A 14,896-nucleotide genomic window follows, 5' to 3' on the forward strand; every position below is an offset into this window, starting at 1 on the left:
GTGGGAATGTGCCAATATTGCCTCAGCAACTGGACAGTTTTTGTAAAAGCTTCCATGGACCACAGTAGTGTCTGTGGGCTTGGTTGCCCAAAACCTTTAGGTGCGATTCTGCTGTACAGGAGAAATTCGTGTTCCTGCATCTATTAAAAGATCCTGGACAAAGTGGTTCCTGATGGGCTGCAAGGATGGTCACTGGGCTGAAGGAGGTGTGTGGGAACTCCCACAGAGTAACTGTGCCATCTGTACCATGCTGGACTGACACATGCACCTTTCTGAGAGGGCAGGACTTGGGTTATTGCTCAAGATTCAGCCACTGCCTGTACATTGAGAACTTGTGATGTGTCTCCTTTGACACGTGAGCAGGTGCTTGGGAATGACTTGATTTGGGGTTTAGCAATCGGCATATCCTGAAATAGCACATTTGAGCTGCTGAGCTTTGACATAGACAAGAACAGACTTAGTTTACCATAGTTTCTAAGCCATTTCTAGCCATATGGATTTTGACTGGCTGTGACTTTGAGGAGGCGTGTTGAGATTCCCTGGACTTCTGCAGTGGCAGGGAAGCAAGTTAAAAGCATCCACATATGCCATCCTCTGAGTGATGTGGCAGTGCATGAAGTGAAGTGATGGTGAAGAGAGAGGATATGTTATGAAGTGCATAATTAGCTGGTGGGACTTACTTCTGCAGGATATTCTGGAAACTGCTAGCTTAAAGGAAAACTAGTAAGACCTGCCTAATTACACTACTTTCTTAAACACTTTAATTAATGCTAATACCCTCAGTGCACTTAGAAGTGGCTGTAGTAGTGGGTACACGGAGGATTCGCAGTCATTCCGTAGGTTGGTGTCTCCTCCAAAGGCCTCCCCTGCTCTGTGCAGTTTGCTGCTTTGCAGAGCAGCAGGATAACATCCTTTGGTGGGGAAAGAAGAGGGGGAGAAGCCTGCAATCTTGGGGCACTGGTTAATTCACATCTGGTTCACATTTATTCCCTAATTTAATGTCTGTGCTGCCAGAACCCTGAGCAAACCTTGCAGAAAGGGCGACATTAACAGGGAGAGGAGCACACTGCTGTGTGACAGGAATTATGTGGCACTCAGTTCAACCCAGTGCTCACTTCCCCTGTTATCCATGGTCTGGGATGTCCTGTGTGGTTCTTGCTCTGCACAAGGCCTCTCTCATACAGAGAGAGCCCAAACTAGCCCAGACAAAAAGCTTCAGTGTGCAGTTGGCAGCCACAGAATCTGCAGTCCCATAGCGAGTGAATAGGTGTTTCAGGACTGCCATAGTATGTGTTTAAAAGCAAGGAGGAATAGGGCCTGCAATAAAGTGCTATTCCTGAAAAATATTCTCTGGAATGCCAATCTCTAGATAACTTCAGTTGCCTTTTCTCTCTCCTGTTCTGTTAGCTGGGTCACTCTTGTTTCCAGTCTCCTGGCTGATGGTGTTGGAGCTGCCCTGAGCACTGTATGGTCATGCTGCTGCAGTGACAACCTGTTCATGGTTGAGTCCAGTGGACAGTTCCTTGTGCTAGTCCTAAGCTTTATTTGCCGCACCTGGGTGAGATGCTGCAGGCACGGTTCTCTGGAATAGGAGGATGCTTTGGTGCATTAGCAGAAAGAGTTGTTGCTCTTGTTGTGACAGCACCTTTCAGTGTAGGCTGATACATGGTCACTAAGCTGTGGCCCTTACAGTGCTTGAAAGGGTCCTCGTGTCTCCTGGAGCCCTGCGAGTGGTGGGATGCTGAGCCGCTGACCCTAGGGGGCTCTGTGAGGTGGTGTGTGCTCCTGTCTGTCCAGTCTCACTTTCTCTTATCTGGCACTGGCTGCAGTGACCTGTTCCAGTGGCAGGGTCTGAGGGAAGTGTCTGCTGTCTCTAGAAATCCTCTGTGGCATGGATGGTTCAGAGCTCAGCCCCTTATTGATGACCCTCTGGAGAGGGCTAGCTGCTGTGTGGCCCAGATGTGTAGGCAGGGTATCTGCAGAGCTTCCCTGCCTTCTCCAGGGTCAGGAGAAGTTCCCAGTGACTGTTGCTGTGTGCACAGAAAGGCTTCAGCCCCCCGGCACCCCCACTCTGCTGCAGCAAGGGACCTGTTTCCTCCCCCTGTGGCTGTTTCCACCCAGCTGTGCCTCAGGCCAGGGTCAGAGCCAGCGTGGAGCTGTGAGTGGGTCCTGAGGTGAGGAGAGGGCTCAGTGGGGTGTCTGTGTAGCAAAGAGGCTGCGGGGTGATGCAGTGAGTCTTGCTGGGTTTGGGGGCCCCTTGGCACTGTGGTACCCTCAGTTTTGCACCCCCTGCACAAAGGCCAGTGGGCAGAAATGATGTGTCTGAGAGCAGCTTTAAAGTCCAGCTGGGCTGCTGTTGCCAAGAGCTTTCTACACTTGTGAAACCTGCCATGGGTTTGAATTCCACTGGCATTTCTCTGATAGCCTCTGCTTACTATTCTGTGCCATAGGGTCTGCGTGCCCAGGGATCTGCCTGGGGAAGGGCCGGGTGTGGTCATGGAGCAGCTCGAGCTTCTGGCCTGCCTGGGTGAGCTCTTGGCTGGTTCGGCAGCTTTGCAGGCCTGGCTTTGCTGGTGGGGCCAGGCAAGATCTGGCAGCAGGAGGACTCCGTGGTGACTCCATCGTGCCCAAGCTGGCAGGACAGTCTGTATGCTGCTGGGGACTCTTCTGCTGTCATGGCTGAATTCCTGGAGCAGGGCCCTGGGCTTGGCGGAGACTACAGGAGCATGGCTGATAGTCAGAGATCCTAGGGCTCTGTGGGCTTGGGCTCCCTTTAGCTGTGCTGCTTCACCTCTCTTGGTGTGTTAAGCTCCCAAAGCATCACCCCTTGTCAGGGAGGGTGCTGGGGGGGGAGGGGGGAGAGGTAAGCACAGCCTGAGTCCCAGCACAGAGCAAAGGAACTCCGATCTGGTGAACCAACCCTTCACCCCTCTGGAAAAAGGTGTGTGCCAGCACTAAATGGGCAGTGAGCTGGCAGGTGAGAGGCAAAGGGCCCTGTCCCTGGGGTCCAGGCACCCCCAACCCATCAGAGATGCAATTCTGCTTCCCCTGGGACCATGCTCCCTTGGGACCGTGGTGTTTGTCTTCCCAGTGACTTCTTAAGGCAGAATGGTTGATTTGGGGAATCTTGGTTCTTGTTAATGAATTAAGCCCTTGGGCAGGGAGCGGCAGGGAATGCTCCTTTAGGCCACTGCTCTGTGCTAGCTGGTTTGGAGACCTGCCTGAGTCCCTCAGGGCAGATGGACTCTTGCTGGATTCGTGGCTGGAGCAGGCTGGAGTTTCTTACCACTGTTGCAACTTGCTTTAAAACCCCTGCTGACAATCACTTTGGGGAGGGTGGGGAGAAATCAGTTTTAGAAGCTGCTGCTTCTAAAACACAGCAGCTCCAGTAATAGTTGCTGCAGATGGGTTTGGGAGTGTCTGTGGTTGGCATTCCCTGTAGCATCTGCTCTGTCCCCACTGTCAGGCTGACTCTGCAGCAAGCTGTGCTGAAAGGAGGGAATGACCAGATCTGTCAGATTCTTGGGGGATGTTGTCTGCTGCTTCATGCCTCTTTTAAATTTATGACCTTCTACAAGAGGCTCTTTTTAAAAAAACGAGCTGCGTTGTCTTCCCTGTGTAACAGTTCTCAGTGTATCAGTGCTTATTATCATTTCCCTGTGCAGGAATTCCAAACTGGAGCATCTCAGTGATGCTCAAACTTCTGGTACATGGAAAAATCCTAGGTCTCTCATGTAAAGATATCACAGTTTTCAGCTTTTCCTTCCCTGGGTAGTGTTCCTGCTCCCCCCTCCAAAGTAGAGGGACTGGGTCTCTAATCAGAACTGGCTGCTGAGGCTTGTGCAGCCCGAAGTGACAGGATACTGCCACCTGAGCCCCCTGCCTGCCCTGGGCACTCCCTGGGAGTCACACTGCATAGGGACACTGCAGCTCTCCCTGAGGGCATCTCTGTCATGGGTGACCATAGAACACAAGTGGTTGTACAAAGTATGTTGTGATGGACTTCTGGATGAGAGCTCTACTGTTAGTCTACAAATGCATGACTGATGTTCAGAGAGAGCCTTTAGCTTCTTTATTTGCATTTGACTGCAGCATCTGAGAGATGCTCCCTTGAGTCTGAGGTCCTTTTCCTGCAGATTTGTCCTGTTCTTTCGTTTCAGGGATATGCAGGAGCTTGCTTACTTGGCAGTGGTTTGGCAAGTGCAGGGCCGGCCCTCGTTTCCTAATAGCAGATGGATACATGGGTCCTGCCAGCAGGGCCTACGGGATGTGCAGGAGTGCTGTGACCAGGGTGGGTGCTGGACCTGAACAGGAGCATGAGGTGACGGATCTACCAGCTTTGTGCTTGCTGGAGCAGCACTTGCAAGCGGTTTCCCAGCTGGAAAGCGAAGACCTATTTGCACAGGTCTGTTTAATCCTGTGTTCCTGCAAACATGGAAGGGCTTCCTGTGACAGCTTCTCTTGCTGCACTGGGGAGCTTTAAGGTGTTTGCTTAAAGCTAAAAAATTATTTATTTCTGCAACGAAATGCCAGATTGCTGAAATGCAGCCTGCAATCCTGGTACAGGCTGTGCTAGTGGGGAGCTGAGTGTAGGTGAGGTATGTGTGGGGGTTGGATTGTGGCTGCTCCCAGAAGAGCTTGAGTGGGAGGAATGGTTCTCCTTAGGGCATCTCCCCTCTGTACTTGTCTCACAAGTGAGTTGAGGCTGTTCAAGGGGAAATAGCAACAGCCATTCCAGAGCTGGTTGGGTCAGGAAAAGGGACAGAGGTACAACCCTGAGTGATGTTGCTCATCTTCCATAGCTGGTGGTAGGAACAGCTGCAGTAGTAGGAGTGACACTCCTGCCTTGGGGTGCCAGGATGTGACACCAACCTGCTGCCCCTCAGCTCTCCTTGGTTCCTACTGCAGACGTGCCTGCTCTCGGTATGGCCTCTTTGCTGTGCCCGCTGATGCCACTGTGATGCTCTTGCTTCTGCCTGGAATCCAGGGGCTGATGTGACAGGTCCCATTGCCTGTGGGGAGGGAAGAGGGCAGAGAGCCCGAGGCCTGGTTATCTGTCCTGGGAACAAGATAATTGTAAGATGGGAGAAGCGACAAGCCCACAGTGGTCCCCTTGTCCCAGTTGTCACTCCAGCCATGCCCAAACACTGCTGCTCTGCCTGCTGAGCTGTGCCAGGGCTGAAAGCTGAGGATGGGTAGGTCAGGGAATTCAACAAGGGGAATGTTGAATATCTCCATTGACCCCCTTCAAACTACTCAAGGTGATTTGGATGCACAGGGCTGTAGTGCACATGGATGAGGGCTATTCCCTGATGCTGCTGCTGGGAGGCGCTCCTGGAGAATGCTCTGTCCCCTGACTTAAAGCAGAACCTGGCTTGTGAATCAGCTTTGTGATAAATAAACAGCAGGTACAGTAAGCAAAGCCAAAAGCTGTGGGAGCTGGTGAAGTGTTAGTGTTCCTTTGGGTTATCTGAGGGTTCAAGGGCTCTGCCTGGCTGGTCACTCTGCAGGGCTCTGTGGGCACCATCAGCCCCCGTGGAGGCAGCATGTGATTTGGATAGTGATGTGGGGGAGCTGCTCTCTCCAGGATGCTGCTGCTGCTGAGAGTCAGACTGCAGCGTGGATAGAGGGCTGGCAGGAGAGCCCACAGCCCTTCCCTGGCTCCCCCAACCTAGTCAGTCAGCAGCATTTCCCCATCAGGTGCCTGTTACCTGTGTAGTATCAAGGTGAGATTTTTCTTTTTTCAAAGATCAGTGCTACTAAGATTCATGAAGGGAAACACTGAGGCAGAAGGTATTTATAGCATTTCCAAAAACTGCCTTTCTGAACAAATGCAGCCGCTTGTCTTTGCTTTCCAGGAGTAGTTTTGTTTAACCACCATAAGACTTCTTTTAAAATTTCTCTGGCACTCTAAAGACAGTCATTCTGTCAGAGCAAGAAATGACATCTTCATGGGGATTTCCCATTGTGTTCAGATGGAGTTATATGGGAGACTGACTTTTTACATGGACAGATAGTGATAAGACAAAGAGGAATGGTTTTAAACTAAGAGGAGAGATTTAAATTAGATATTAGGGAAGAAATTCTTCCTTGTCAGAGTGGCGTGGCCCTGGCACAGGTTGCCCAGAGAAGCTGTGGCTGCCCCATCCCTGGGAGTGTCCAAGGCCAGGTTGGATGGGGCTTGGAGGAACCTGGTCTAATGGAAGGTGTCCCTGCCCATGGCAGACAGTGGAATGGGATGAGCTTTAAGGTTCTTCCAACCTAAGCCTTTATGATTTCTGACTTCTATAATTTTCCTGTTCACTAACAAAATTTGGCTAGGTTTCTCATCTGTGCCTCCACCTGGTATCTTAAAGGTATCTTGACATTCAATCTGCAGAATATTCAAAATAGCTTCTCTACAGACCAAATACAGGTTTGAGGAGACCTGTATTCTTTTACCATGGCTGTAATGGCTAGAAATATGTTGTTTTATGAGAAAAATCAGGTCTGAAGGGATTGTTGTGAACCATAAAATCAATCAATGTCTGTATTGTCTTCAGTAGTAATTGTAACTGGGGATCATTTTCACTTCAACTCTCTACAAGTAAAGCATTCTGCAGTTCATTAAAGCTCCAACCTTGAAGTGTTCCTTGAGCTGATGAAAATCAGAGGTCAGGCTTCTTGGAATGCAGCTGTTGCAGTTCCCTTTGCTATTGAAAACTGCCTCCAAACACAGCTCCTTCCAGCGGGGAGATCCTGTGGCAAAGGCCAGCCCAAAGCCATGTGACTGGAATCTCCCGAGGGTTGTTTTATTTAAAAGGCAAATGAGCTTGTCTTGTAGAAGGGATTATTTTGGGGCATTCTGCTTTTCGAGGAACAGAGGTCATTCCTTCAGCTCTTCCCAAGGAGAAGGGGGGATGCACAGAGCAGGACAGTGATAACAATCAGCCCTGCTGATGTTTGAGGGCAGTGGAACTCACTGCACAGCTGACTCTGACTGGGCGCCTTTGAGGTGATTTAACAAAAATGAGGATGGTTTGAATAGGTCCTTGAAGTTCCTGGAATGATTAGAAGTGTCACCGGGCTGTATTGAATCAGCAAGAGCAGTGGAACAACTGGGCACTTCATGCAGACAAACTTGAGGGCAATTATGATATTTAAATCTGAACCCAAATAATTTGGCTGTGATCCTGGTGCTTCTAGGTACTGAGCAGGTAACAGCCTGGTGGGGTGTGAACAGGGGCCTCTTAAGTCAGGGCTGGATTTAGTATTCTCTTATGACTCTATGTATAGTCTTCCAAGAATCAAATGCCTGGCTCTTTGGAAGGACAGGGAGAAGATCCCAGCATGCCCAGCTGTTTTTTGAGGGTCTGGAGGACTGTGCAGTGTAAGGCTCTGCAGACACAGCTCCTCTGCCTGGGGCTGCATCAGTGGGGATTGCCCAAGCCTCCAGGGCAGGTGGAAGGTGCAAATTTGGAAACTCGCTGCTTTCTAAAAATAATGACAGAAGGAAGGCTATAAACAAACATCCTTCCCCCCCAAAATCAGTCATCCACAGCACGTTTTCAATTCCAACAACTTGCTGAAATAAACCTTAGAAGATCCTGTGAGCAGGAATAGCCTAGTCCTGCAAAGCTGGAAGCTTAAGCACAACTTCCACACTTCCTTGTTCTGCACCTTTTTGGGGCGTTTGCTGATGTTGCCAAGCAGACTGAGCTGATGGTTCTGCAGAAGTGTGTGCCTGTTCCAGTACCCATGGGGATTGTAGTTCCACATTACAGCACAAGCTGATTTTAAAATATAACAGACTGTGACCCACAGCAACTCCAGAGCAGATCTATGCCCTGATGCGCTGTAGCCCTTTGGAAGAGTAAGTCAGCAACTGGAATGCTCCTGACTGGTGCAAATGGCCTCTGAGCAAGGAGGGCATGCTACCTGCATTTCCTGTGGAAACACTGGGATGCTGTTGGCTTCCTCAATATGTTTGTCTCTTCCCACAGATGCAAGAAACACTGAACCTTAGTTAAGAGTTGTGTTGAGGGCCAAGGGCAGACTGTTCTAGGTGGGCTTGCTCTGACTTGTGCTTTTGAAACGCATTTAGGGAAGGGGTGTTTTCTGGGTTTGCTGGGCATTCAGAAGTCCTGTTTTATGGTTGTGGAGGGCTTCAGTGGGGTTAATTTGCAATTGCACTAATAAATGCATCCCTAGCTCTTCAAAGCTCCTGATCTTTTCACATTTTTCATTTGCAATGTTTCTTAGAGCCTTAAACTTATAGCTCTCATAGTCAACACTTTGACCACATGTACATGAGCAGGGGTGTGTTTTGTTGGTCACGGGTGTTTCCCTTCTAGCAGAGCCTGTGCTGCCCTTCAGTCAAGTGGGATGGCACAAAGGGATCCCCAGGAACAAGCCAAGGGGGATGCTGCAGTTTCCCTCTGTAAACAGAGCAGTACAAACAGTCTGTGCTGTCTGTTGGTAGGTGGGAGAAGGAATTTGGGTCTGGTTACTGACCCTGAGCACTCCTGATCTCCCCCAGGATCTGCTGCCTTTCTGTGCAGCCGTGCCCTCCCCTTGTTTTGCCTCACTGCACTGTTGAATGTCAGATAGCCATCGATTTCCTTTCCCCAGTTATAGCCCTGTTGGTGTCAGCAGCAGGGAAACCTGAGATGAGCTCCTCATGAAGGTGCCAGCCAAGCCACCACAGTGCTGCCAGCAGTCTGGCCCTGAGCACGGCAGTGTCACAGAGCCCGTGGGTGGCAGGAGACCCTGCAGTTTGTGGGCTGGGCCCTGTCCCTGGCGAAGGACAGAAGCCATATGGAGTAGGGAGGTACTTAACTGAAGGGGCACATGGACATGTTTTCACCAGTTTGAGTGGCTGTGGCTTGCCCTGACCTGGAGCTGCTGTAGCCCTGGTACAGTAACACAAGGCAGCACTGTGTCACTGTCAGGGCTGCTCAGCATCTTGGGGTACAGAAATGCTTTTGGAAACACAGATCTCCTCCTGCCATAATCCCTCCCATTTAGGTTCCTCCTTTGAAGTGTAACTTTAGCTGTTAATACACTAAATGTTGGGATATGTAAATACGGGCACATCCAAATACTGTCAATAAGGCCTGGGGTGGAGCTGTGCGGTTGCTCCACAGGGAATACGGCTCCCAGGGTTGCTTGGGATTGGCTCTGGTCCCATTGGAAACAGCTGAGGCAGCAGAAATCCCCCTCTTGGATGCCCCTCAAGTGTGTTCAGGCTCCACAGACAGGCAGCTGTCTGGACAGAAACAGAAGCTGCCAGGAGGCTCCTGTCACCTGAAACATCCCTTTCCATACCTGTAATCCATTTGGATCAGGTTCATTTGATACTTCTCAGTTAACTGTGCTAAAACTATCCATGGAACAGATTGTCTAATTGTCCTGAAACATCAAAACATCTGTCAGGTGCCCTCCTGGGAGCTGCCCAGGGCATGCAGGAGGTTTGGGGGTGGAGGGTAATGTTGGGGAACAGCAGGTACCTCTGCCTGCCCTTGCACTTCTAAATAGTCAAAGGATTCCTAACAGGGGACTGGTCTTATCTGGTACTAAATTTGTTAATATGCTAGTGGTTACTTAAGGGGTGGAAATGGTAAAATTAAGAGTATCGTTTAATGAAAATTATCTGTATTTGCATATATATATATATATATCAGTCACTGTCCACAGGTTTTGACGAGGTTGTATATGGGACTGGGATGTAGGAGCTTGCAATTTGAGGTGCAAAACTTTACTGAGATCAGGGAATATGGATTGAAGCATGGAAAGAACCTAAGGGAATCCTAGCCCCTGCAGCCATCAGAGCTGTACTAGGAAAACACTTAAGAACTGGTTTTAAGTTTGTACAGCCCTTCTATGGTGCTGGGTGACCTGGCAGAGTTTGAGCTGGTACCTGACAACATCTGCGTGTCAAGGGCCTGGGAAAAGGTGTGCATGGACCAAGATAATGTGTGGGGTTCAATTTGAGGGACAGAATCCCTTTGCTGGAGACCAAGGACTATGGACTGGGGCAAGGAACCAAGGAGAGTGGCAGCCCTGCCACCATCGGAGCTTCCCACATCATTGTACTGCAGTGACTTGGTTTGTCACCGATGTGGGAAAGGGGCTGCCCTGTAGCTGTGCCTCAGTGATGTGCTACCTCACCGCATCCGGGGCAGGGACATATTTCCTTTTCACGTGTAAGGTACAGCTCAGGCCAGCCTGGCTCTCTGTGACCCAGGGTAGTCATGGAGCTGATCTGTTGCCAACCTAGAGCAGCAAAGCTTCCTGCCCAACCTGCAGGACAAAGCCTGGCTGTGCCCCACCACCAAGACAGTGAGGCAAGAGAAGGGTAACCCTGGGCTGACTGGTCAGGGATTCCCCCAAAACCTGCATCCATGCAATCTTTCAGCTCCCTGCCAGGAGAGTGGGACCAGAGGGCTTGGCATGCCAGAGCCACACAGACTAAAGACCCCTTGCGAGAAACCTGGCAGCAGCACCTTTTCCCACTCTGGGAATGTGGCCCTCACAGAAGGTGAAGCAGTGGTGGGGCAGTGCTGTGCAGGGAGGGTGATGGAGCCTCTCTGGTGATGTCCAGAAGCAGGGCAATGTTAGATGTGACAGAGCTCCTCCACACAGCCATGAAGGCTCAGACAACAGCAGAAGCTCAGATCACACCCTGCTGGGCTTCTCCCAGGTTGATTCCAGAGGCCCATCTGCACAACCTTAGAGCAGGGACAGATGATGGCAGGTGGATCACCAAGCCAAGAACCCCTGAGCACTGCCCAGGCCCCTCTGGGGGTTATCCCAGCAGAGCCTCAGCCTCGGTGCTCAGGTCTGACACGTGTCACTGTGAGCCATGGGGAGAAACTGTAGATCTTTCAGACTGAGGAGGCTGCTGGCAGGGGCTGGGATGTGTTATGGGGTGTAGAGGAAAAGCAGTTTGGGATTGTACAGGACTTCATGGGAGACACCAAATGTAGGATAAGAGAGCATTCAGTCATTTGGAGAAGACCAAGAGTGGGAAGTACAGGGTTAAGGGGATAAAAGGGGTCAGCTGTGTGTGGTTAGGTGGCTGGTCAGTGTGTTTGGTCAGTGTGCCCTGCCCATTGCAGCCTGTCCTGGGTGGACAGCAGCTGGAGTGGGACTGTGGCCTCAGGGGCTTGTATATCCCTGGCAGACTGAGGGCCTAAACATGCCTGCAGGATCCACCTTTTACATGTATTTTCATCAGTGGACTTCCATCCTGTCAAGCCAGTGACAGGAGGAAGATGAGGCTGTGGTTGTGGCCAGGTTCATGTGGGTGCTCCTCTGATCTGTGTGGCCAGGCATGTGTGTATCCATACCTGTGGTGGATACGTGTGCTCTGTGCCTGCTGGGCACGCATCTCCAGCCTCGCAGCCGCTTGGAACTGGAGTCATGGAGTAGCCACCCTTGGACTGTTGTGTCCAGGTGGTGTCTTCTCCTTTAGCACATAGCAGACAGGTTTGTCAGGTACTTCAGATATATTCCTACCATCAGCATCTAACATACTTATGGCTTTTTTCCATTTTTATAGGAAAAACTATCACCCTGATCCAGACACTGAAACTTGTCAACTGATGGGACAAAGAACTGAGACACTTGGCTGTTCTAGAACACTAAAACATAGGGTTTAGACAAAGAATATTTTCCCCCCCCGTGGAGGCTTAAACCTGCCAAACCCTGTAGCAGTCTTGGGAGGCTTTTCTATCCCTCTTCTCTATTTCCAGATTTTCACACATCATGGTATTCCTTTTGACTTCTTTTGCAAGCTAGCTCTGGCTCTGCCTTCCGCTTCCCCTATGCTTTGGTTTGGGTCCCCAGTGTGAGCTGCTGGCTGTGGGCTGGTTCTGCTTCTCTGCCTCCAGCTGCTGCTTGGAGGTGCCTCTTGAATGTTGTGACTGACTTGCTTTTTCTTTCTCTTTCACTGTATCTCTTTCTCTCTCTCCAATCTGTCTTTTGCATTCTCCATTCTTCCCACCTCCATCACTGCAGGTTCATCATGCCTAGTGGCATATAAAAAGACTCCACCTCCTGTCCCACCGCGGACCACATCAAAGCCGTTCATCTCTGTCACTGTGCAGAGCAGCACTGAATCAGCCCAGGACACCTACCTGGACAGCCAGGACCACAAGAGTGAGGTGACCAGCCAGTCAGGGCTCAGCAATTCCTCGGACAGCTTGGACAGCACCAGGACACCCAGTGTGACGAGGGGGGGCGTCGTGACTCCAGCCAGAGACACTCCAGAGTTACCTCAGAAAAATGCAACTTTGAAAAGTGACAAAGGGACTCTGACTAGCGAAGAGCCTAAAGTGGAGAATATCCCCAAAAGAAAGCTGTCGTCTATAGGCATACAAGTATGGAGTAGTTTGTTCTCCTTTGTCCCAAGGAATGTCCTTACCCCATCCATTTAGCGTGTGCCTTTTCTGTGACCAAGTGTGCATCTGAGCTCACTTACAATAGCAAGAGACACTCACTGCCTTGTCAGACTAACTGCCTGTGTTCCCGGGGTGAGGGACAGTAGCACCTTCCCATAACAGCCCAGAAAGGACTAAGTTCTTTTAGTACAAATTTAGTGTTTCCGATAGCAGTGGGATCATGTTAACTGAGTGAATACCTCTGAAGAGGCCTCTTGCTGCTGGTCTGCCTGTACTTTGTACTCCTTCCCATCAGCCTGCTCCTTGTCTGCCATGGTTCTAGGGACCTTCTGCTTGACATACACGTGGGATGGGCTGCTGCAGTGCCACATGGTCCCAGAGCTGTAGGCAGGAGGGATCAATTCCTTGCTGTCCACCATTCCCAGCAGATTGCTGCTTCCCTTCCTGGAAGCATTTAAGTCTGTGGAAATCAGTGGAAATGAGCTGTTGATTTTGTGGTCAAATGAGAACCCATGTAAATCCATGCTGTAGTCAGCAAAACTGCATCCTCTGGAGCTGCACCCTCCTCTGGGGACAGGTTTCTTAGTTACAGGTGGCTATCAGCTCTTGTTCTGTCCCAGGTGCTGGTTCAGGGCTGTTTCCTGCAGATGGGAACTTGAGCAGCTTTAAATGTAGGATCTGAGCTTTGAGCCACCGTGTGTGTGCTGAACAAGTTCTCCATCAGCTTTACAGCAAGGCTACCCGGCCAGTGAGGTACAGGTGACAGTGAAGCTTCTCTGCAGGGTTAGTGGGACAGAACACCTGCTGGAAGGGCAGCAAGGTGAGAGAACATGCATTGAGAGGCTGAGTGCCATCTTCTCCTCTTCTCTGAGCTAGTTCCCAAGCCACCTAGATTTCTTTCCTAAAACCTTCTAACCCTCTTATCTGGAGCTGTGGAGGGTGTCAGTCCCTGGGAGAGAGGAAGCAGGGCTTTGCTGTCAGTCTCAATCAGCTCTCTGTCCCCACTTGAATCCCTTGCTTGGCCCTTGCCCATGTGGGATGGCACACACACAGGGACACACGGCCCTGCCCTGCCATGCAGACACAGGTGGGTGGGCTCTTAGAGCAGGTACCTGGCAGCAGCCCGGAGGACACAGCCCTGATCCTCGGGTGGGAGTAGAGCTGAGCAGTAGCCTCATGCCTCTCCTTAGACAACCCTCCCGTTGGCATGTGGTGTCAGCATTGCTCTGTGTGTGTGCAGCACCCCGGTCTACTAATGTGAATTCCAGCAGCGAGTTCTTGTGTCTGTTTTTGTCTGTATTTTTTTTGTTTAATAAGGTTGACTGCCTTCAGCCAGTGGCAAAAGAGGAGCCTCCTCCACCAGCCACCAAATTCCAGTCCATCGGGGTACAGGTAGAGGACGAGTGGCGGTAAGTGAGACGCAACCTTGTGTAGTTTTCTTTCTTTTAAATTGTGCTTCCCCCACTTCTGCTTAGACCTTCTTCCCTGCTTTGTGCCAGTGAGTGGTGTTGAATGGGGCCCATGGAGAGCTCTTCCTCCACAGCACGTACCCACTGCAAAAACCACTTGTTCTGTAACAGCCAAATCAATAGGAGCTTGACATTAAATAAAAAAATAAAAAACTACAAACTGTAATTATAGATGTGCGTCAGCCCTCTTGTCTGAACGGCCGATTGCAGTAAGCAGGCAACCTTATAATTCTGTCTGTCTGAGTGTGTGGTGTGTCTGTGTGTGAGGAGGGGCAGGGTGAGGCTCCACTGTAGGCATAAACCAAATGGATTTCACTGTTGGTGCGGGAGGCTGGCCAGGTCGAGTCCTGCTATTGAATGTTTGCTTTTGATCTCTCTAGAAACAGCCACTCTCGCAGCATGTCCTCCAAACAGGACACAGACTCTGACACACAGGAGCCAAATAACTCCAACTGTAAATCATCTGAGAGAAGCCTCGCTGAGTGCCCCCAGCACAACTCCATTGGTGTTGATGCCACCACCAGGCAACCAGCCAAGCCCTCACAGATTAAGAGAAACCTCTCCTATGGAGAAAACAATGACCCAGCCCTGGAGCCTTCTTCCCTTCCTCCTCCTGACCCCTGGCTCGAGACCTCCACATCGCCATCGGAGCCCACACAGCCCGGGGCCTGCCGGCGGGATGGGTTCTGGTTCCTGAAGCTGCTGCAGGCAGAGACAGAGCGCTTGGAAGGCTGGTGCCGTCAGATGGACCAGGAGACCAAAGAGAACAATCTCTCTGAGGAAGGTGGGTGTTGGCAGCCTCTGAACTGGAGCAGCCTGGCAGCACCTGTGGCTGCCGCATCCCTGGAAGTGAGCAAGGCCAGGTTGGATGGGTGTTGTTGGAGCAACCTGGCCTGGTGGAAGGTGTCCTTGACCATGGCAGGGAATAGGAATGAGATGGCCTTCCAACCCAAACCATTCCTTGATTCTGTGAAATTACTTGAAGCCCACAGAGGCAGAGCATGGAGGTGAGGATGGGATAAGGAACACTTTTTCCTTGGAAAG

At 50.8% G+C, this 14,896-nt stretch overlaps 1 protein-coding gene across 8 annotated transcripts in view; it reads left to right on the forward strand.

The window, feature by feature from the left end:
- Nucleotides 1–14,896, forward strand: part of DLGAP4 (DLG associated protein 4) — a 72,300-nt gene that overhangs the window by 52,876 nt on the left and 4,528 nt on the right. For 6 of the 8 annotated variants that reach the window (XM_017835559.1, XM_017835556.1, XM_017835557.1 and 3 more), the window contains 3 exons: nt 12,001–12,362; nt 13,701–13,792; nt 14,233–14,636. In XM_017835559.1, coding sequence (XP_017691048.1) covers nt 12,001–12,362; nt 13,701–13,792; nt 14,233–14,636 — 858 coding nt within the window. Of the gene's footprint in view, nt 1–11,542; nt 11,752–12,000; nt 12,363–13,700; nt 13,793–14,232; nt 14,637–14,896 lie in introns of all 8 variants that reach the window. The other 2 variants (XM_017835564.1, XM_017835562.1) reach the window with 1 other exon arrangement.

This window comes from Lepidothrix coronata, unplaced genomic scaffold (genome assembly GCF_001604755.1).
Source record: "Lepidothrix coronata isolate B3197 unplaced genomic scaffold, Lepidothrix_coronata-1.0 Scaffold260, whole genome shotgun sequence".
NCBI lineage: Eukaryota > Metazoa > Chordata > Aves > Passeriformes > Pipridae > Lepidothrix > Lepidothrix coronata.